The sequence below is a fragment of the Rana temporaria genome, chromosome 5 (genome assembly GCF_905171775.1).
Source record: "Rana temporaria chromosome 5, aRanTem1.1, whole genome shotgun sequence".
Lineage (NCBI taxonomy): Eukaryota > Metazoa > Chordata > Amphibia > Anura > Ranidae > Rana > Rana temporaria.
In genome coordinates, this window is record NC_053493.1 from 302,586,798 (window position 1) to 302,609,344 (window position 22,547).

Consider the following 22,547-nt stretch of genomic DNA (forward strand, 5'->3'; position numbering starts at 1 on the left):
TTATCAGGAGTCGAGAGTGCCAGTCGAGCCGACAAAAAAGGCCGCCTTAATGGCGGCATTAAATCATTTGCTTTACCAAGGCGTGATAGTAGAGGTACCAGCCCAGGAACAGGGGCTAGGGTTCTACTCCAATCTGTTCATCATCCCAAAGCCCAACGGCGATGTCAGGCCAATCTTGGACTTAAAGGGATTAAATGCATACTTAAAAGTACGCTCGTTCCGGATGGAATCCGTGCGATCGGCAGCCGCCGCACTTCAGAAAGACGACTTTCTGGCCTCCATAGACATAAAGGATGCTTACCTTCATGTGCCAATTTTTCAGCCACATCAAAGGTTTCTACGCTTCACAGTGGCTCGGCGTCATTTTCAATTTGTGGCACTCCCTTTCGGGTTGGCTACGGCTCCTCGAGTATTCACCAAGGTCCTAGCTCCAATTCTAGCCAACCTAAGAATCCAGGGGATCATTGTCCTAGCATACCTGGACGACCTTCTAATCATAGATCATTCATCTCCTGGCCTGGAGCGAGCAGTAGCTCTCACGGTTCGATACCTAGAGAGGTTCGGTTGGGTCCTAAACCAAGAAAAATCAGCTTTCCAACCCACAAAGAGGTTGGAATATCTCGGCATGTCATTAGACACGGAACAACAAAGGGTGTTCCTGCCTCGAATAAAGGTCGAGGCTATCAAAGAATTGATACATCTGGTTCTAAGCAAGAGAGAACCAACGATTCGCCTATGCATGCGATTACTAGGCAAGCTAGTGGCCACCTTCGAAGCGGTGCCATACGCTCAAAGTCACACTCGTGTCCTGCAGGCAGCCATTCTGTCAGCATGGAGCAAGAGGCCACAGGCCTTGGAATTTCCGTTGCCACTCTCATCAAGAGTCCGGCAGAGTCTGTGTTGGTGGTTAGACCCTCAGAATCTACTGAAGGGAAAATCTTTCAGCCCCGTGACATGGAAGATAGTGACCACAGATGCCAGCCTGAAGGGCTGGGGAGCGATCTTGGATGGGTGCACTCACCAAGGTACGTGGGCACAGGAGGAGAGTCAATTGCCCATCAATATCTTGGAGCTCAGAGCTGCTCGGCTAGCCCTCAGGGCTTGGACCTCCAAGTTACAGGGGTTCCCGGTGAGGATACAGTCAGACAATGCCACGGCTGTGGCATATATAAATCACCAAGGGGGAACCAAGAGTCAAGCAGCTCAGAAAGAAGTGAGCTTAATTTTCCTATGGGCAGAGAATCATGTGCCCTGCATATCGGCAATATTCATTCCCGGGGTGGACAACCTGCAGGCGGACTTCTTGAGTCTTCAGACTCTGTCGCCAGGGGAATGGTCTCTGCATCCGCAAATATTTCAGATAATTTGCCAGAAGTGGGGAATGCCGGACGTGGATATCATGGCATCAAGGCTCAACAAGAAACTAGACAGGTTCATGTCCCGGACTCGGGACCCTATGGCCTGCGGGACCGATGCGTTAGTTTATCCTTGGCATCAGTTCAATCTTCTATATGCCTTCCCTCCGCTCCAGTTACTACCCCGCCTGTTGCGCAGGATCAGGGTGGAGCACAAGCCAGTCATTCTGATAGCTCCAGCATGGCCCAGAAGGGCATGGTACTCACTAATCCTAAAGATGTCAGTGGGAGACCCTTGGACGCTTCCTCTACGACCAGACCTACTTTCACAAGGCCCGATCCTCCACCCTGCATTACGGCGTCTAAATTTGACGGCCTGGCGGCTGAATCCCTGATTCTTAGGGGTAGAGGTCTATCTAGACAAGTAATCTCTACCCTGATTAAGGCTAGAAAGCCAGTCTCCAGAGTAATTTATTACAGGGTTTGGAGGGCCTATGTAGGCTGGTGCGAGTCCAAGAAATGGCTTTCCCGCAAATATACCATTGATAGAGTATTAAGTTTTCTCCAGCTAGGAGTGGATAAAGGATTGGCATTAAGCACAATCAAGGGACAGATTTCAGCTTTGTCAGTGTGGTTTCAGAGGCCGCTGGCCACCCACTCGCTGGTTAAGACCTTCATTCAGGGGGTCTTGCGTATTAATCCTCCGGTTAAGTCACCACTTTGTCCGTGGGACTTGAATCTTGTTCTGTCAACTCTACAGAAACAACCCTTTGAGCCGTTGGCTGAAGTTCCTTTGGTTTTACTAACAAGGAAGTTGGTATTTCTGGTCGCCATAGTTTCCGCCAGAAGAGTATCAGAGTTGGCAGCCTTATCTTGTAAGGAGCCATATCTTATTCTGCATAAGGACAAGGTGGTTCTCCGTCCTCATCCTTCCTTTTTACCAAAGGTTATATCCAGTTTTCACCTGAACCAGGATTTGGTATTACCATCCTTTTTTCCAAAGCCCACTTCCAGAAAGGAAGGGTTGCTGCATACCTTGGATATTGTCAGGGCCATGAAGGCCTATCTTAAAGCTACAGAGAAGATGCGGAAAACAGATGTGTTATTCATTTTGCCAGATGGGCCCAAGAAGGGGCAGGCAGCTGCAAAATCCACCATTTCGAGATGGATTAAACAGTTAATTATTCAGGCCTACGGCTTGAAGAGGTTGCCTCCTCCGTTGTCAGTAAAGGCCCATTCTACCAGGGCCATGGGCGCCTCCTGGGCAGCACACCATCAGATCTCTATGGCTCAAGTATGCAAGGCGGCAACCTGGTCTTCAGTCCACACGTTTACAAAATTTTACCAGGTGGATGTAAGAAGGAATACAGATACAGCCTTTGGGCAGGCAGTGCTGCGGGCTGCGATTTAAGACCCTCAGAATCGGGGGGCACCCTTGAGTTAAAATTTAAGTTTAAATTTAATTTTCTCAACTAAGTTGGATTTATTATTATTTGAGAGTATCTCTGAATTAAATCCTTGTGTCTTGGGAAGATTTCTCCCTCCCCTCAGTAAAGCATTGCTTTAGGACATCCCACATAGTAATGAATATGCTGCTCTGTGTCCCGTGATGTACGAGAAAGAAAAAGGGATTTTTAATACAGCTTACCTGTAAAATCCTTTTCTTGGAGTACATCACGGGACACAGAGCTCCCACCCCTCTTGTGGGGACCATTTTGGGAGGCATACTGCTTGCTACAAAACTGAGGTACTCCTCCTATGGGAGGGGGTTATATAGGGAGGGGCACTTCCTGTTTGAGATTGCCAGTGTCCATCACCTGAAGGTACTCCATATAACCCACATAGTAATGAATATGCTGCTCTGTGTCCCGTGATGTACTCCAAGAAAAGGATTTTACAGGTAAGCTGTATTAAAAATCCCTATATATATATATATATATATATATATATATATATATATATATATATATATATATATATATTGCTCATGCTGCATAGCTGGTCATTCATTGTGGTGGTTTGGAGTGTCCCAGTAACTGGAGAGCAAATCCCACCGCTGCCGACCAATGTAACGAGACCCTTGCTCGCTCGGTTCCGCTCTCCCGACACTCCTCTGCTACTATTGGATCAGATTGCAGATTGCAACGTCTGATGGTTCGGTCATCCAAGGCTCCGGGATCTGTGCCGTTCGGAATCCATTAGAACAAAGCACCAGGCAGGCTTTATGTAAGTTCAAACAGGAAGACCTTTATTGGAAGCACACAACACACTTTTATACAGAATTTGGAACATCCTGCCCCCAAAAACCGCTTTCCTATTGGTCAATTGTAAAGTACATGTAGTTCTCCTTCAGGTCCTCTTAGCCATGCAAATGAGGACTTGAAAATCAGTCAGCAGGGATTGGTCCAATAGCTTGAATAGAAGGACTACTATGTGTAATGAGACAGAAGCCCCAGGGGGGCAATCAATGTACACAATAGCCAGACACAGAACAATGGAGCCGTCTGGAGCCTTAAGACAGAGCAGAAGACCCCCCACTGTGTAACAGATTTCAAGGAGGAACACTTCCGCATTCCAAGGTCCATGACACATTTTATATATATATATATATATACACGCACACACTTTTTATATATATATTTTTTACAAGTGTTGCATAGGTGTGAAATTGTCCATACAGAAATATTAAATAGGACCATAGAGGCGCAGAGCCTGTTATTCTGTGTCCCCGTTTCAGTGCTCCATCATCTGGAAAAAGATATGCTTTCTGCTTACCAGATGTATTGACCCCTAATCTTGGAGATATATACCTACCTGTATTCCTATTGGTTTTCACAATATCAATGTGTTATGGTTTAAAATTATCTGTATAAATCCTGTGCACTGAATGAGAGAAATATAACAGCATGGGTGCTGGAATCTCCCCTGCTGGTTACTCTATTCCCGAGATATGCAATTAGCGGACCTCCAGCTGTTGCAGAACTACAAGTCTCATGAGGCATAGCAAGACAGCCACAAGAATGATACCCAAAGGCAGAGACATGATGGGAGTTGTAGTTTTGCAACAGCTGGAGGTCCGCTAATTGCATATCCCTGCTCTATTCAGACCTTGTTCACTGCGTTTCCCCGCATCGCACTGCGTAGCAATTGGACGGTGTCTATATGATCTGCTGCAGGTGTCAATGTTAGATTAATTACACCCCGAAACAGATCACGAAATGCAGTGCGATTGCCAGAATCGCATCACATGAGTGTCGACTCCCATGCAATGCGGTTCAGGTGCAGGGGGGAAAAATCTATTTTGGTGTGGATGCGACGCAAGCCATACAAATCTGTATGGCTCAAATCGCACCGCACAGACATTGCAGGAATGATGTGCGATTGCTGGTGCCATGCAGGTCTCCTGCAGATCTGTCAGTGTATGGGCTTGCTCGTAATGAACTACCACAGCGCCGTGGTAGTTAATTGAAAACTACAAGCTGACATCTGCAAAGGGTGTAACATGTTTTACGAAAGGTGAACTTCTCCTTTGATCGAAGTATGTCGAAAAGGTGGTGCCAAGAAAGCCACACGTTGCTCGAATTTCAGCTGATTCCTGCTTAATCACCTTCAATCCAGCGCTGCATTGTCCATCATCTTTGGCCAGTCTGCTTCCTGGCGTTGATTTCTGGTCATTTTCATGTGTGTGTGCATCTTGGTGTACAGTGCAGACAGGCAGGTATGAAACTTTAGACTTTTTTTTTTTTTTTATTAAAGTTCTACTTGGGTGAAGTAAAATCTCTACAAAATAAATGGCAATAAAAACCTGATCATAGATCTAAGCCTTTGCTGAAGAACCTGCTATTCTACTTTATAAATCTCACGAACCACTCAGCCCCCGTTACACTACAAAGCCAGCAATGTATTTCCTTGTTTCCCACAAATCAATGGACTATGTCACTTGTGTGTGTCTCCAGACAGTTTAAAGCTAAACTTCGGGCACAAAAAATCCCTTTGCGAACCCATTCATTACCTTTGTAAATGTAGCAGTGACATCATCACTGTGCTGTACATAGCCTGCCCAGACAGCAGAACTGTGGGAGGGGCCCAGCAGGCCCCACCCACTACAGGCTGCCTGCAGAAAACTATAGGAAGGGGCGGATACAAGACCAGTCACCTTCCGAAAAGAGAGAGAGCAGCAGTGATGGCCTTTATTACAGGAAAGTCCTACAACAGTGGAAACCTCATCCTCATGACTGTAGTGTGGCAGAGGTGACAACTAGCTGTACAGAATTACAGATCATTGGGACCCAACATGTATGTTTAATGTTTATCTGAAGTTGGCATACAGGTAGCACCGACTTCATGCCAGTGTGTTTTTTTTTTTTCTTCTTTTTTTTTTATTGATTTTTTTTCTATAATATGGTTGTATCGAATATATCCTTAACACATTAAAATTTTGTTTTCTTTCTTTTTAAGACCAAAAATGCAAAGATTTTAGGATTTTGCTGGACTAGTGCCACAGAGATTGTCTTCATAACCGACCAAGGAATTGAGTTTTATCAGGTATCCAATCGGGAACACAAATGGCCGCTATACTCGTCTATTGTCTATTCGGAGGAGAAAGGTTGTAGTTTGTGTACTGGTCCTCTAACATGAAATGTTATATGTTTGCAGGTGCTTGCTGAAAAGCGGACCTTGAAGTTATTGAAGAGTCAGAGTATTACTGTGAACTGGTACATGTACTGTCCAGAGAGCAGTGTCATCCTGCTATCTACTGCCAACCTATGTAATGTTCTACAGCCGTTCCACTTCAAGGTAAGGCAGCACTGCAGTAGATGAACCCTAGCGAAAGCAGAAGCTCCTCTGGTGGGTTTGGACCCCTGGGATAATTTTCATTCTTTTTAAATCAATAGGTTTTTATTGAAAATTTTTCTTTTTTATCATAAGTAACAGGGGATACAAGAGAATAGATATACACAATAATCGATGTGGAATTACAGTACGATTTTCAGCAGTAGTACAACATGTAGGCTTAAAAATACATACATCATACAAGTTTAGGCCATATAGACCAACAGTTGTCAAATGCCCTACATTTTAATGAGTTTATAGCTATTAGACGTTCAAAAGTATAGTTTCTATGGACTGCAGTAACGACTTCAGATATATTAAGGGCTTTGTCAGATTTCCAGTTGCACAGTACCAGCAGGCGTGTCTCAAGGAGAATATGTGTTACGATTGGTCGGACTATGTGTGGGAAGGTGTCCATTTTGAGGTGCAATAGTGCCATAGCAGGATCAGGGTGTGTTAGAATCCCTGTGAGGGAAGATATCAGTTGGAAAACTCTATTCCATAAGCTTCTTATGCTAGGGCATTGCCAGAACATATGCAAGAGGTTCCCTACTTGCCCACACCCCCTCCAGCAGGTCGGGGATTGTCCCGGGAAGTATGTGGCCAGACGGAAGGGAGTGTAGTGCCATCTGTTGGCCATTTTAATCATTAGTTCCCAGTGTTTAACACAGTGGGAGGACTTATGTACCTCTGTGAAGGCTTGCCGCCATTGTGACTCCGAAAATGTAACACCCAGATCAACCTCCCATTTTTGCATTGCAGTTGTTTTAATAAATTTCATTCTGTCATGCAACGAGTTATAAAAGAAGGATATGCCCTTGGTGTTGTTATTTACTGTGGAGAGGTAATGCCAAATTTTGCTTGGAACAGTCACGGACGGGTGGGTATGATGTTTCAGGAAGTGTGTAATCCTGAGGCACTTGAAAATTTTAGTGTCTGGGAGGCGAAATTGCCTCACAATTTGTTCCGCAGTTTTGGGTGTTTGGCCATCATATAGATCTGTGATACATGAGACACCTTTGTCAGTTAGGTCCTTAACGTCCAGCATTGGGATCTTGGCTTCTAACATGGTCAGGGGAAGTTTATAGTTTATGGTCTGTAGGTCGTCGTGGGATTGTCCCAGCAAGAACCTCCATGCTTGCAGTGAGGCTCGTAGTGGGGGTGTCAAGGCTGTTAAGTTCCAAGGATCCCATCCATCTCCTAGGAGGAGTAGGACGAGGTCCTTGGTAGGGGACAGTAGCGTCTCTATATCAACCCAGTGAGGGGTGTCAGTTTGTTGGAACCAGTGTTTAATCTGATCCAGGCGTGTTGCCCAGAGGTAGTCGAATAGGTCTGCCAACCCCGCTCCCCCAGCCCTCTTGTGCAGAGTCAGATTTTTTCTAGAGCACCTAGCTTTCTTCCCGTTCCAGACATATGTCCAACAGAGTTTTGTGAGACAGTGCAGGTAATGGTGAGGTATATGTATAGGCAGGTTGCGGAACACATATAGGATTTGCGGTAAAATTAGCATCTTGTATGCGTTAATCTTACCCAGCCATGTAATTTCTTTTTTAGATATATCCCTGAGTTGGGCTTCCAATTTGGCCATCAATGGAATCATGTTAGCTTTAGCTAGAGCGGCTGTTTTGCTAGTCAGTAGTATGCCCAGGTAGGTGATGCTGCCTTTACACCAAGTGTAGGGCAGTTTATCTTGTAGGTATTTTTTTACGCGGGGTTGCACTCCTAGGTCTAAAATTAGTGATTTCGTGAAATTAACCTTATAGTACGAAATTTCTCCAAAGGACGTGAGTGTGGCGTGTGCTTCTATCAGGGACTTTAGCGGGTTGGTCAGAAGCAGAATTACGTCATCCGCAAACAGGTTGATGGTGTGCATGTCCTGGCCCAATGGAAAGCCCAAGATTGAAGGGTTCGTGCGGATTGCCTGAGCTAGTGGTTCGATTACCAGATTAAAGATGGTTGGTGAGAGGGGACAGCCCTGTCTGGTCCCATTTGTGATGTTAAAGGGTGAGGACAGGAAACCAGCAGAGTATACCTGGGCAGTCGGGCAGGAATAGAGGGATAAAATAGCCTTAAGCATCGGTCCTTGGAAACCGAATTTCTGCAGCACCATTTCCATATAAGTCCAGTGGACCCTGTCGAACGCCTTCTCTGCGTCTATGGAAAGCAGCAGAGAAGGCGTTCGAGTACGTTCAGCATGATGGATTATATTTATGATTCTCCTGGTAGCGTCCGAGGTCTGTCTCCCCTTCACAAAGCCCAACTGGTCGCGTTTTATAAGGGATGGTATAATATTCGTAAGCCTCCTAGCAAGTAGTTTTGCATAAATTTTGGTGTCTGAGTTAAGGAGGGATATGGGACGGAAATTAGAGGGTGTGTTAGGGTCTTTACCCGGTTTTGGCAACGTGACTATGTGTGCTGTCAGCATTTCATGTGGGAGAGATGCAACTTCGGTGGCTTTAGTGAATACTGAGGACATGTGGGGCGAGAGTACCTGGCAAAAAATTTTGAAGTATTCGTTGGAAAAGCCATCAGGGCCAGGGGATTTTCCGTTTGGTAAGGAGTGTATGGTTTTTTCTACTTCTTGGGCCGTTATTGGTTTATTTACTTCCTTCAATTGTTCTCGGGATAAAGACGGGAGGTGGAGTTTGTGTAAGAAGCTGTGAATTTTTTCCGCCGTCGGTTGGAGGGTGTTGGGGTCATCCCGTAGGTTGTATAGTGAGCTGTAGTATTCAGCAAATTGGTTGACTATCTCTTGTGGGTTGGTAATTTTGTGCGAAGTAGAGGGGTGATTTAAGTACCCTATCCTCGTCCTGACACGTGCTGCCTTGAGTCTGTTTGCTAAGTACTTACCTGCTCTATTTGCATTGGCATAATGTGTCAATTTTAGGTGTCTGAGGTGTCTATCAAACTGGCTTGTCAGGAGCTCTCTAACTTTTTCTCTAAGGGTTTGCAATTTGTTGGTGAGGGGCGCAGACGGTGACAGTTTGTTCTGAGATTCTAGGGTGTGTATTTCCGCGAGTGTCGACGTTAATGTTATTGTTCGTTTCTTTTTTTCCCTAGCGCCTATCTGGATTAGTATGCCTCTCATAAAAGCTTTGTGTGCATTCCACAGGACATATGGGTCCGCAACTGAATCAGTGTTATCTGAGAAGTAATTTGTTATGTGTTGTGTAAGAGGCTTCTGAAGATGTGGTTCTTGTAAAATTTTGGTATTACAACGCCAGACAGGGGTAGAAGAGGAGACACCCTTTTCTGCTATGTGCATGGATATAGCCGCATGGTCAGACCAAGTGATGTCATGTATACATATTTTTTCTACATTTTGTAACAACCATTTGTCCGTTAAGAACATATCAATGCGGGAATACGAACGGTGCCTGTTAGAGAAAAAAGTATAGTCTCGTTTGTTGGCATGGAGGCAACGCCAAACGTCGAAGAGTTCTTCTCTGTGCAGTACAGATTGCAGGGATAGGGATCCCTTGGCTTTGCCTGAGGACGTGTCCAGGAGCGGGTCTGAAGTCACATTAAAGTCTCCGCATAAGAAGAGGCTGCCATACTTCATAGCCTTTGCTTTGGCAAAGACCTTCCTGAGAAAGCGGATTTGGTGTGAATTCGGGGCGTATACTGAAACAATTGTGTATGGTTTAGAGTTGATGTCGCCCGTGACAATAATGTATCGGCCACCCTCGTCAAGAACAATGTCCTTGGGTTGGAATGCCAGAGAGTTCCTAATGGCCAGTAGAACCCCTCCTTTTTTGTTGTCAGGCGAACAGGCCATATATATGAACGGGTAGTCTTTGTGTGAGCAATTTGGCGCTTTGTGCAATTGGAAATGCGTTTCCTGGACGCATAGAATATCGGCTTTTTGTCCGCCGGCCTCCTTCCAGAGAGAACCGTTTTGCCGGGTGGTTCAGTCCCCGGGCGTTGATGGACAAGACTTTAATCGTCATAGTATTGGTCTGGTGGTGTGCGATATGGTGTGGTGGTGCAAGTACTCACAGTTCCATAGGAGGTTCCCACGGAAGTATCGACCAGGGGTGAATATGGCAGCCATAGTTCGTCGTCTTCGGCGGTGGGGGACAGAGTACATCGATCGTAGCTGTGTATATCGAAAGGGCGAAGGTGGAAAACAAAACAAAACAAAAAAAATAAGACAAGGGTAAAGGAACAACAGTCATGAGACATGCTCGGTGTAAGAAATGGATCTTAGAACTGATCCTCGTGCAGTCGTAGCTGCAAATGCAGGGGACAGTGCAAAAGGGTATCCTGTAGTGATACCTGGAGCGCCTGAGAACAATATTAGGAACATTGGAGTGTGATTATTGAGCATCACCGGCTTTTTTCTTACCAGCTTTCTTGCGGGATACTACTTGCCAGTCATTTTGTATTGGCTTTAAGCCTGCTGGTTGTTGTGGGTGAGCGACTTGCTCGGGTAGAATACCCCATTGGCGTAGTGCCCCCAGACCTTCCTCTAGTTTGGAGATTGAGACAGTGGCTCCGTTATAGGTGATGGACAGGGTGGCCGGGTATTTCCACTTGTGCGGTATGTCATGGTTTCGTAGCGCTTTGGTGACCGTTAGTAGGTTGCGTCGGCGTTGTAAGGTGTGGCGGGATAGGTCCGGTAAGAACCTAATAGCGGCATACTGCTGTGGTAAGTTCCCGGGAGTGCGTGACATTTGCAGGATGCGGTCCTTAATATGGTAAAAGTGCACCCTCATCAGAACATCTCTGGGGGTTTCTTCAGGTAGGAACGAGGGCTTGGGGATCCTATGGATCCTGTCTATAAGAAGATCCTGAGCCGTTGCTTCTAGCATTAAGGTGGAGAACAGGGTCTGGGCAAACTGTTGCAGCTGGGCAGGGGTGACAGATTCAGGGACCCCCCTCAGTTTGAGGTTGTTTCTCCTGGATCTGTCTTCAAGGTCTGCTAATTTGTCCTTAATCCAGGTTATATCCTCTCCCTGAGCTTTGTGTGCCTCCACCATTAGATTGTATGCATCTGTGTGCTCCTCCATTTTGGACTCCACAGTGTGGATCCTGCGGCCTATAGCCTGGACTTCCTTTTGGCATTCAGTGATCCCTTTGAGCATGTCGTTTTGCAGGGATGATCTGAGAGAGAGGAGCATGTCTATAATTTTCATTCTTTTGGAGTGACCACATTAAGGGAGGTCAAGAGTACCTGAGACATTTTTATTTTTTTATTTAAGGTAATCTGTCGCTTTGCCCACTACAAAAACTCCCACCCTCTGATGCTCACATACCATGTGCTCCGCCATTGCTCTGTTGCTCCTTTCCCAACATGCAGTGCTAAAGTCTGAACAGCCAATTGCCATGCTTAAACCCTGTCACCTGATCAGCAGGAGGAGCTACCTGTTTACCATGGAGCTTATACGCAGCGTTGTGGCGGGGAAAATAACAATCAGTGGCTGGAGGTTTTTACTTGGAAAGCACCCCAGTGGGCAAAGTGGCCAAGTCCATTTACCTGGGAATAAGGATGATACTGCAATACTTTTTGTGCTTCAGGCACTAGTTTACCTTTATAAACTTAAGGGCCCGGATTCAGGTAGCCTTGCGCTTTTTTTACGTAGGCGCAGGGCACCGTTTTTGCCCTGCTCCCCCGCAAATTTACTGCGCTACCCGCGATTCACGGAGCGGTAGCTCCGTAAATTGCGTGTGCGCTCCGGCAAAATGCCCGGCGTAAGCGCGCGCAATTTAAATGATCCCGTAGGGGGCGGGAATCATTTAAATTAGGCGCGTTCCCGCGCCGAGTGTAGGGCGCATGCTCCGTCGGGAAACTTTCCCGACGTGCATTGCGGCAAATGACGTCGCAAGGACGTCATTTGCTTCAAAGTGAATGGCGTCCAGCGCCATTCACGATTCACTTACGCAAACTACGTAAAGTTCAAATTTCACGACGCGGGAACGACGGGTATACGTAACATTGGTTGCCCCTGCTAATAGCAGGGGCAGCCTTACGCGAAAACCACCGTACGCAAACGACGTACACTGCGTACGTAGGGCTCGCGTAACGTTGTGAATCGGCGTTAGTATGCAATTTGCATACTATACGCTGAGCACAACGGGAACGCCACCTAGCGGCCATCGCAAGAATGCAGCCTAAGATATGCGGGCATAAGAGCCTTATGCCACGCATATCTTAGGCTGCAGTCGGCGTAACGAGGTTCCTGAATCAGGAGCAATCGTTACGCCGGCGCAAGTAAGCAATTGCGCTGCGTAACTATGGTTACGCAGGCGCAATTGCTCTCTGAATCCGGGCCAAGGTGTTTTTAAAGGCACAATGTTTTTTACCTTCATGCATTCTATGCATAAAGGTAAAGAGCCTTCTGTGTGCAGCAGCCATGCAATTGTCAGTTAAAGCAACGCAGTGCCGAATCGCAAAAAGTGGCCTAGTCTTTGACCAGCAAAATGGTCCGGGGGCTTAAGTGTTTAATTCTAGATTTATGTTTTCAAAGTTGTGTCCAGTTATATAACATTTGTCTTCCCAACAGAGTGGAACAATGTCAAAGATGGCAAAGTTTGAAATCGAGTTACAAGTATCCTCTACAAAGCAAGCAAAGGTTTCTGAGAGAGATATCGCAATGGCGACAATGTAAGCACAACAGGAATGGGGATTGGAACATATACAAATAGAGATCAGTCATGTAATGGGTTAAAATCCATACAACAAGATTTGTCTTAATCATGAACTTGCCCCTGTACACATTTCATACATTTAGTACAGTACACCTGGCAGAAGATGTTGGCCCTTTTTTATCTTTTATACTATTATAACAATGATCTTTTGTATAGTGTTGATTATATTTTAGTAAAGTGTTTCTATTAAATTTTCACATTGCACAGTTCTCGATTTCTCTAGTCGGGGCTCTTTCACACGGGCGGATCCGTTTTTAGACATCTGCTTGCTCAGCGGGGATCACTCCATTGATCCCCGCTGAGCCGGCGGATGACAAGTCTGTCTCTGTACACTGTGCAGAAACGGATCGGTCAGATCTCTGCCTTCCTCTGAGGGGATTGGATGAAAGCGGACCGTAGAGTTTTCATCCGATCCGCCAGACGGATGGAAAATGGGGTTTCCGTCCGTCTGGATTTAGCGGGTCAGATGTTAGCGGACATGTCACCGCTGGCATTCGTCGCTCCATAGAGATGTATGGAGCGTCCGTTCATGTCCGCCTGAAAAACTGACAGGTGGATCTGAACGGTCCGCCCGTGTGAAAGAGACCTTATTCGTTATAGAATAACTTTTAATATTTTCTTGTTTTGTTTTCCTTTTTTTTTTTTTTTTTTTTTTTTTTATATGGGCAGCTTTATGTTCTGTTCCTGAGACATCATGCAAAAGCTTCCAGCAGCCCTGGAGCTGAGGTGGTCCTCTATCACTTGCCACGGTATGGAATTCAATCATAACATGGAATACTGTATATCTCAATAAAACTGTAGTTTTATATACAGTATGTGTTGGGTCATACTCACTGGTGTGGCTCAAATTTCCTAAATATTAATAGACAGATTAGAAGTGATAAAGCTGTCTAACCCTCCATTGGACAGCCTGCGTGTCTCTGCTTTAACCACTTAACCCCCGGACCAAAATGCAGCTAAAGGCCCAGGCCAGGTTTTGCGATTCGGCACTGCGTCGCTTTAACAGACAATTGCGCAGTCGTGCGACGTGGCTCCCAAACAAAATTGGCGTCCTTTTTTCCCCACAAATAGAGCTTTCTTTTGGTGGTATTTGATCACCTCTGCGGTTTTTATTTGTTGTGCTATAAACAAAAATCGAGCGACCGTTTTGAAAAAAATTCTATATTTTTTACTTTTTTCTATATTAAATATCCCCCAAAAATATATAAAAAAACATTTGTTTTCCTCAGTTTAGGCCGATACTTATTCTTCTACATATTTTTGGTAAAAAAATAGCAATAAGCATTTATCGGTTGGTTTGCGCAAAATTTATAGCGCTTACAAAATAGGGGATAGTTTTATTGCATTTTTATAAAAAATTTTTTTTTACTACTAATGGCGGCGATCAGCGATTTTTTTTTTTTTTTTTTTTTTTTTTTTTTTTTTTTTTTTTTCGTGACTGCGACATTATGGTGGACACTTCGGTCCCGATCGGACCTGCGGAAAGGTTTATTGCATTTTAAATTTTTATACATAAAACAGAAAAAAACAAAGACAACAGAGAAAATAACATATCGGATATCTTGATAGTGCAACCTATATTTATGAATACACATCCCAGGATGAGGGCATGAGGACATTGGATGCGCCTTTATAGTAGAGTGGTGCCACTTATATAATTTGCTCAGCATATCCTCCAACAACTACCGGTATATATTTAAACATAGGGAAGATTATGACCACAGATAACCTATACCTAAGACTAATGATTCACAGAAAAAGGTAGGGACTCGCTTCATGTCTTAAGCTGTCGATGGTTCTGCTATCCATGTGTGCCAAACCTTGTCATATTTAGTGGGACAGCCCTTGTACCTTTTGTAACATTTTACATGTATTACTATATGGGTAACATGTTACTGTGATCCAGTCTTGCTTGGGAGCAGTAAAAATATAGGGTTGAGACATGTTTTTGCCACCCTCCAACTGTTTTCCCTTAAGGTGCAAAGGCAGCAAATTGTGGTGTTCACATGCTGCAATGATTTGCTCTGTAAAAATGATCCCTTCTGTTGTGCGTCATTATCTTTCCCGAACACAATCTATTCACCTGCTTACATTGGCATGTTGTGGGTTTTTAGGGGTTAAAACAGGTTTTGAGGAGGCAAAATAATGTCTGTCAAATGTCAATGGTAGATCGCTCTTCAGAGGGCTAGTGTAAACTAGTCCCAACTCTTCTGAAAGCTGCTTTGTTTGGAATAACCTAATTATTCTAATGCCGCTTACACACGACCGTTTTTCATGACGTGAATTTTTTTTTAAATGTCGTTTTTCACGTTGTGAAAAATGGTCGTGTGTAGGCTTTAACGACGGGGAAAAAACGCGCATGCTCAGAAGCAAGTTATGAGACGGAGCACTCGTTCTGGTAAAACTAGCGTTTGTAATGGAGATGGCACATTGGTCAAGCTGTAACAGACTGAAAAGCACGAATCGTCTCTCACCAAACTTTTACTAACGCAAAAGAAGCCCAAAGGGTGGAGCCATCCGAATGGTACTTCCCCTTTATAGTGCCGTCGTATGTGTTGTACGTCACCCGCTTTGCTCAAGCTTTTCTTTTTTTCACCATCGTGTGTATGCAAGGCAGGCTTGACAAGAATCACGTCGAGAATAAACGTTGTTTTTTCTGGAACATTAAAAACGGTCGTGTGTACGCGGCATAAGTTTTATAAACAGAAATCGCAGCAATTTTATATTTTTTGATTAAAGTTTATAAGCCTCATCTTCGTATAGCTTGTCCGTTTGTTCTCCTTTGTACTCATTGTACTCTCTCTTTCTCCAGGGAAGGCTTGTGTAAAAAGATGCACATTCTGAAACTGAACAGGACAGGGAAGTTTGCACTCAATGTTGTAGATAATTTAGTAGTAGTCCATCACCAGGATACTGAGGTAAGAAGGTGTGTAACAATGAGTTCAGCTATTTACCTGTATAATTCTGGACTTCTGAGCACTTCATTCGTACTTCTTTCAGACATCTGTGATCTTTGACATTCGCCTGCGAGGAGAGTTTGATGGCGCAGTAATCTTGCACCAACCAGTGCTACCTGCCCGTTCTATACATCCATACCACATGCCCATGACCGGTATGTATTCCCAGGATCGGAGCCTGATGCTTTTTGGCGGGTGTGGTTTCCCTCTTTGTAAATGATCGTTTTTGGTTGATGTTTTGTCAAACCAATATAAAGTTCTAAATTTAGAAACTAACAAATCGCAAAAAAAATATAGTTCATTCTTTTTTCTGTGTTCTTTAATTCACAGGTCCTTCTGCTGTGGCTGGACAGCTCCCAATTCCATGCAAACTCTGTATCCTTTCTAATAATGACTTACAGGCTGAGCTTATGCTGCATGTGTAAAGTGTGAATAAGGGTCCCTTGAAATCTGCTTTGCGGATTAAAGGAATTTTTTTTTTTTTTTTTTGCTGAAATGACTGTTTACAGGGTATAGAGACATAATAGTTAACTGATTCCATTTAAAAATAGATAAAAATCAATCATATAATGTACCTGCAGTTTCTAGTTTTGTTTTTGCATGTTTCCTGCTTCTGTGATGTACAGAGCCACAGAGCCAATAGTTGATGGTTTGTAAAACGAAACTGGATTGGTGCTGTGGGGTTTTAGACACACAGTAATCACACCTCCTTGATTAGTGACCACAGAGAGAAAGCTCCCAGTACTGTGGTTATCAGGAAACGGACAACCAGGAAGTGTGGAGATCAGAGAAGAATTACAGCAACTTGAGAGCAAAAACGAACAATGAGGACATGAAAACAGCACTGCATTAAGGTAAAGGAAGCTATTAAGATAAAAAAAAAAAAATTCCTTTACAAACCCTTTAAGGTCTCCAACATACGTGTATTTATAGGGTGTATTTTATCCAAAAACCGTTGTAGGCAAGATAGTGATTAACCTCCCATTCTCTTTGTCTTCATCCTCATCTATTGGATCAATGTTATTTGTATACGTAGCCTAAAATTATGGAAAGGAGTCTGGGGTTGCTTATCCTATAAATGTTTAAAAATGTATTTATTTTTTCCCAAGAAACATACTTGCCTAAGTGGATGCTGCACCTGTCCCCCGCCAGCTCTAACGCTGAGAACCGAGCAGAAAACCTAGAGGTTTTCAGGGCTCCCTGAGCAGAAAGCTGGTGACTGTCAGTCACTGCTGTCTACTCTACCCCTTGTCGCTCACTGAAACGCTGGGCTGTGGAGGGGGCGGGAGCGGCGGGCTCAGGCTCTCAGCAGCTTACTGAGAGGCTGAGCCAGGCGTCGGTCCAGGCATGTGGGTGGATCCCGACTTTATTGTGGTGATCTTGGCTGAGCCTGGACCGCCTCTGCGACATCAGCTGTCAGCGGGCTTCAGCCTGTTTCCTGCTGAAAACGGGTCAGACAGACTGCACTCGTGATCCATATACATTGGTTATAAAAAGTGTACACACCCCCTGTTAAAATGTCAGGTTTTTATGATGTAGAAAAATTGGAGCTTATGGGCTAACTTCAGGAAGATGCAGCCCAGCCAAGGAAGTTTACTGCCCTGGTCTGAGTATCCCACTAAATAGCATTGGCTTCCAAGTCCAGCTGAGCAGTTCCAAACAGGAATGGTGTCAGCAGTGTGGTTGAAAGGGCTAATCTGTATGGTGCAGGTGAATTGGGGAACCTTTTAGGTAAATATTGCTACCCTGTAAAAGTCACTATCCATGCTCTAGTTCAGGGGTCTCCAAACTTTGTAAGCAAAGGGCCAGTTTACTGTGCTTCAGAGTTTACGAGGGACAGACAGTGGTCAGTAGGAGTCGAAAAGGTCCTGACATCAGTGGGAAAAATTAACACCCCATTGTTTGTTTCAGTGGGAGTAACTATGCCCTGTCATTGGGTCCCATTGCTGGTGTCATTGAGGAAAGACTGTGCCCTATTGGTGTCATTGAGAAAAACTGTGCCCCATTGTTGGTGTCATTGTGAGGAATTGTGCCCCATCCTTGGTGTCACGGTGAGGAATTGTGACCCATCGTTGGTGTCATTGGGCCCCATTGTTGGTGTCAGTAGGAGAAACTATGCCCCATTGTTGGTATCGGTGGATGAAATAGTGCACCAAGGGCCGGATAAAAGCAAGAAAAGGGCCACATCTGGCCCCCGGGCCGCAGTTTTAAGACCACTGCTCTAGTTGTAAAATTTTAGATTTCCTGACAATTTGGCAATTCAGTGTGCAGGAAATATCAAACATGGGCTAGTATGGGATAGGCGATTGGAGTGTACTGTTTTGTAGCCAAGAAACAAAGTATTGGCGCAGGTTGGTAATTTGGTAGCCAAGGGATATAACCCAGGGTTTGACAAATTTGCTTGGAATCTAGGAGCCAGAAAACGTGCCCCGTCCCGACGACCTTGCGTGCAGAAGCGAACACATACGTGAGCAGCGCCCGCATATGTAAACTGTGTTCAAACCACACATGTGAGGTATCGCCGCGATTGGTAGAGCGAGAGCAATAATTCTAGCCCTAGACCTCCTCTGTAACTAAAAAAAAATCTACAGGTTGCATGTTTTGAAACGTCGCCTATGGAAATTTTAAAGGGTAAAAGTTTGTCGGCATTCCACGAGCGGACGCAATTTTGAAGTGTGACATGTTGGGTATCAATTTACTCGGGGTAACATTATCTTTCACAATATAAAAAAAAATTGGGATAACTTTACTGTTGTCTTATTTTTTTTAATTTAAGACCGCTGCGCAAATACGGCGTGACAAAGTATTGCAACGATCGCCATTTTATTCTCTAGGGTGTTAGACTAAAAAATATATATAATGTTTGGGGGTTCTAATTAGAGGGAAGGAGAGGGCTGTGAAAATAGTGAAAAATGACATTAGAATTGCTGTTTAACTTGTAATGCCTACGGCTACCACCAGATGGCGCCAGCTCACAGAAGGAAGAGCTTGGGACTTCACAAGGCCGCGGCCTCAATTACCGGCCCCGCCACGATCGCGCGGCGGGGCAGGTGGAGGGGGCACGGAGACACAAGATCCTGTGCCTTCGTGCGCCCCCACCTCCCCCGCCGTGGCCGGTAATTGAGGCAAAGCCGCAGCCTCAATTACCGGCAGGCGCCAAGTCACAATTTCTTGTCGCAATTGCGACCTGGCGCCCGGATATTGTCGACCCCTTATATAACCAGATCCTAGGCAAGGGTTGTTTACAGCTGAGCAGTTGTCATGGACCATTTGTCAGACAGGATGTATAAACCTATAGTCGGGGGATGCAGCAATGCTGTGCATAGCCTCCCTTCTTTCTGCCCTTGCCTCCTAAGCTCCATCAATTTTCTAATATTGTGAAAAGAGGCTGCAGCATCACTGCTTGCCTATAGATGGAGCACTTATTATTGCTGCTTGTCTGCATTCTGTCTGTAAGGAACCTGCAGTGTTGTCAGTTTGTTCTTTAACTATCAGATTCATCTTCTTGGATTGTCTTTCAGCCTGATATCATAATCAGTGCTAGTGAAGGTAAGAGCTCAGGATGTTGTGGGGGGGCAGGTGCATGATCATTATACCGTGTTTCCCCGAAAATAAGACCTACCCCGAAAATAAGACCTGGTTTTAAATGTTTGTAACATCCTATAATCCACTCTATTACAGTAGTATATATTGTACAATGTGTGTGTTTCTGTAATATAATTGCGGGGAAGAGAGCTCCGGCGGGTCACAGAAGTGCCGAACGGTGCTATAACGAAGGTATTTGGCACAATTATATTACAGATTACAATTATATTACACATTGTACATTATATACTCCTGTAATAGAGTGGATTATAGGATTTTACAAGCATTTTAACTCGGTTTACACTGGGGATTCCTGTCAGGGAGAGAGAGGGGGAGAAGACAGCACATTACATGGTAAGACCTACCCCGAAAATAAGCCCTACTGTGTCTTTTGTTGCCAAAATTAATATAAGACCCGGGCTTATTTTCGGGGAAACACGGTAGGAAGACAAGTTTTATTAGCAGAGAACATCTTCTTTGCAGTGATTCTTATGTCGGTCGCCTGACACTTTGTAGTATTTGTTTTATCTCCTCAGGTTTCCTGTGGTACCTTCGTATCAAACTGCAGCCCATTGTGCACCAGCTCACAGACAAGGGGCGACTAATGGATTTTTTGCTTCAACGTAAAGACTGTAAAGCTGTCATTTTATCAGTTTGCTCACAAAGTAAGTGCCGATAACACTATATTATAAGAGGAAATACACATTGTAACGGCATGAACCCAAACACTGTGATATTATGTCGTCTTCAGTGTTATCGGCGATGGATAGGGCATCGCTGCCAGTCATTGCTACAGTCTTCGACAAACTCAACTGTGAATATAAGAAATATCTAGAAGCTGAGCACAGCTACACAGTGGTAAGATCTGCTATAGTCTGTTCAAGGACCTGTTGCCCATGTCAGTGGAGACTGCTGTTTTCTGCGTACAATTCAAATTCAGTTTAATTGAATTTGGGGTTGCCATCAAGACATTAAGGGAGAGATTCTCAGTGGAGATACGACGGCGTATCTCCAGATACGCCGTCGTATCTGAGTTGCGCCGTCGTATCTTTGCACCTGATTCATAGAATCAGTTACGCATAGATTTCCCTTAGATCCGACAGGCGTAAGTCTCTTACGCCGTCGGATCGTAACTGCATATTTACGCTGGCCGCTAGGGGCGTGTACGCTGATTTACATGTCAAAATATGTAAATCAGCTAGATACGCGAATTCACGAACGTACGCCCGGCCGACGCAGAACATTTACGCCGTTTACGTTAGGCTTTTCCCGGCGTATAGTTACCCCTGCTATATGGTGGCGTAAGTGCGGTGTACCAATGTTAAGTATGGCCGTCGTTCCCGCGTCGAGATTTGAAAAAGTTACGTTGTTTGCATAAGTCGTCCGTGAATGGGACTGGACGTCATTTACGTTCACGTCGAAACCAATGATGTCCTTGCGGCGTATTGGGAGCAATGCACATTGGGATATTCCACGGACGGCGCATGCGCCGTTCGGGAAAAAACGTCAATCACGTCGGGTCACAGAACATTTACATAAAACACGCCCCCCTGTTCCACATTTGAATTAGGCGGGCTTACGCCGGCCGATTTACGCTACGCCGCCGCAACTTACGGAGCAAGTGCTTTGAGAATACAGCACTTGCCCATCTAAGTTGCGGAGGCGTAACGTAAATCGGATACGATACGCGGATCTACGTGAATCTACCCCATAGTGAACATATAGCAAGAAAGTATTGTGCAAAGTCTGATAGTTATTAGCTGGGGTAATTATGTGTCTTCTCTAGCATCTGTGTTGGGGCCCCTGAGAAAATCTTGTGCAAATCCTGTTTTTCTGAAGGTGACTAAGCCCCAGGGGAGGAGGTGAAACGCGTTGGGCATGGTTTTATGGCAGAGGCATGTAGGCTAAAGCCCATTCCTTACTGTTGTGTCACGCTGGTTGAGTGGTGCTCTAAGTATATTTTGTGTACTTTAAAATTACAATTTTACCTTTCCTTATTTAAACTCTATAAACAAATGGTGTTCAAAAATAAGTAGCGCTGTAAATTAATATATAAGAGAATTGTCTATTTTCATAAACCATTCAAATATGAACAAAGTATTAATATAAATCACCCTGTGACACTAGTGAAAAGATTTGTATAGATGGCATATACCATATATACTCGAGTATAAGCCGACCCGAATATAAGCCGAGGCACCTCATTTTACCACAAAAAACTGGGAAAACGTATTGACTCGAGTATAAGCCTAGGGTGTCCATGTGCATGCCTCACTGTGCCCATGCCTCCCTGTGCCCCACTGTGCCCATGACTAGACTTGCGTTTAACATGGGCCCCCCAGACGGCAAACTTGTAGAGGAAAACTGGGGCTATATGTGTGCAAAGTTTTGGGTCCAGGGGACCTACAGCTAGCCGGTACCAGGTCCCCAAATTTACCGGGGAAATTACCGTTTAACATGGGAGTTTATGGAAGGGGTGCCCGACTTTGAAAAATTGGTGCTCCCCTGCCGTAGGTCCCCCAGACATCAAACTTTACCGGGTCCCCAAAGTCCGGAAGATTAGGCACAAAAGGGTGACTTGAGAATAAGCCGAGGGGGGGGGGGGGCATTTTCAGCACAAAAAAAATGTGCTGAAAAACTCGGCTTATACTCAAGTATATACGGTAATGTCTTTAAAAAATGAGCAGCAAAGTGCTGTGATATTTGCTGCTCATTTTTTAAAGAGATTATGTGAGTGTAATGGTTGAAGTTTTACACCGTGTATATTAAAACTAGTTTTACGGTATTACACTATTTTGTACACTCTTTATACATGCGGAGAGATCCGGTAGATACACGGTTGGAATTTGGAATATCCAGTAAACCCTTGTGAAGTTTGTTCACGTTTACACGCCAAGCACGAGCGTGTAAGGCAGGGGTCTTCAAACTACGGCCCTCCAGTTGTTCAGGGACTAAAATTCCCATCATGCCTAGTCATGTCTTTGAATGTCAGTTTTACAATGTCTCGTGGGATGTGTAGTTCCACAACAGCTGGAGGGCCGCAGTTTGAGGATCCTTGGTGTAAGGCATTATGAGTTGGTGAGTGTTTTATCTGACGGGAGAGGAATCGCTGGCACTCGGGGGTGGTGGATGACTAGAAAATATTGCACATTCAACAATTGTGTGT

At 44.7% G+C, this 22,547-nt stretch overlaps 1 protein-coding gene across 2 annotated transcripts in view; it reads left to right on the plus strand.

Moving 5' to 3' along the window:
- Nucleotides 1–22,547, plus strand: part of RMC1 (regulator of MON1-CCZ1) — a 61,709-nt gene that overhangs the window by 24,013 nt on the left and 15,149 nt on the right. The window contains exons 5-14 of one of the 2 annotated variants that reach the window (XM_040354072.1): nt 5,814–5,900; nt 6,012–6,152; nt 12,695–12,794; nt 13,498–13,588; nt 15,652–15,757; nt 15,840–15,951; nt 16,127–16,171; nt 19,292–19,345; nt 19,918–20,046; nt 20,133–20,239. In XM_040354072.1, coding sequence (XP_040210006.1) covers nt 5,814–5,900; nt 6,012–6,152; nt 12,695–12,794; nt 13,498–13,588; nt 15,652–15,757; nt 15,840–15,951; nt 16,127–16,171; nt 19,292–19,345; nt 19,918–20,046; nt 20,133–20,239 — 972 coding nt within the window. The remainder of the gene's footprint in view (nt 1–5,813; nt 5,901–6,011; nt 6,153–12,694; nt 12,795–13,497; nt 13,589–15,651; nt 15,758–15,839; nt 15,952–16,126; nt 16,172–19,291; nt 19,346–19,917; nt 20,047–20,132; nt 20,240–22,547) is intronic. The other variant, XM_040354073.1, reaches the window with a different exon arrangement.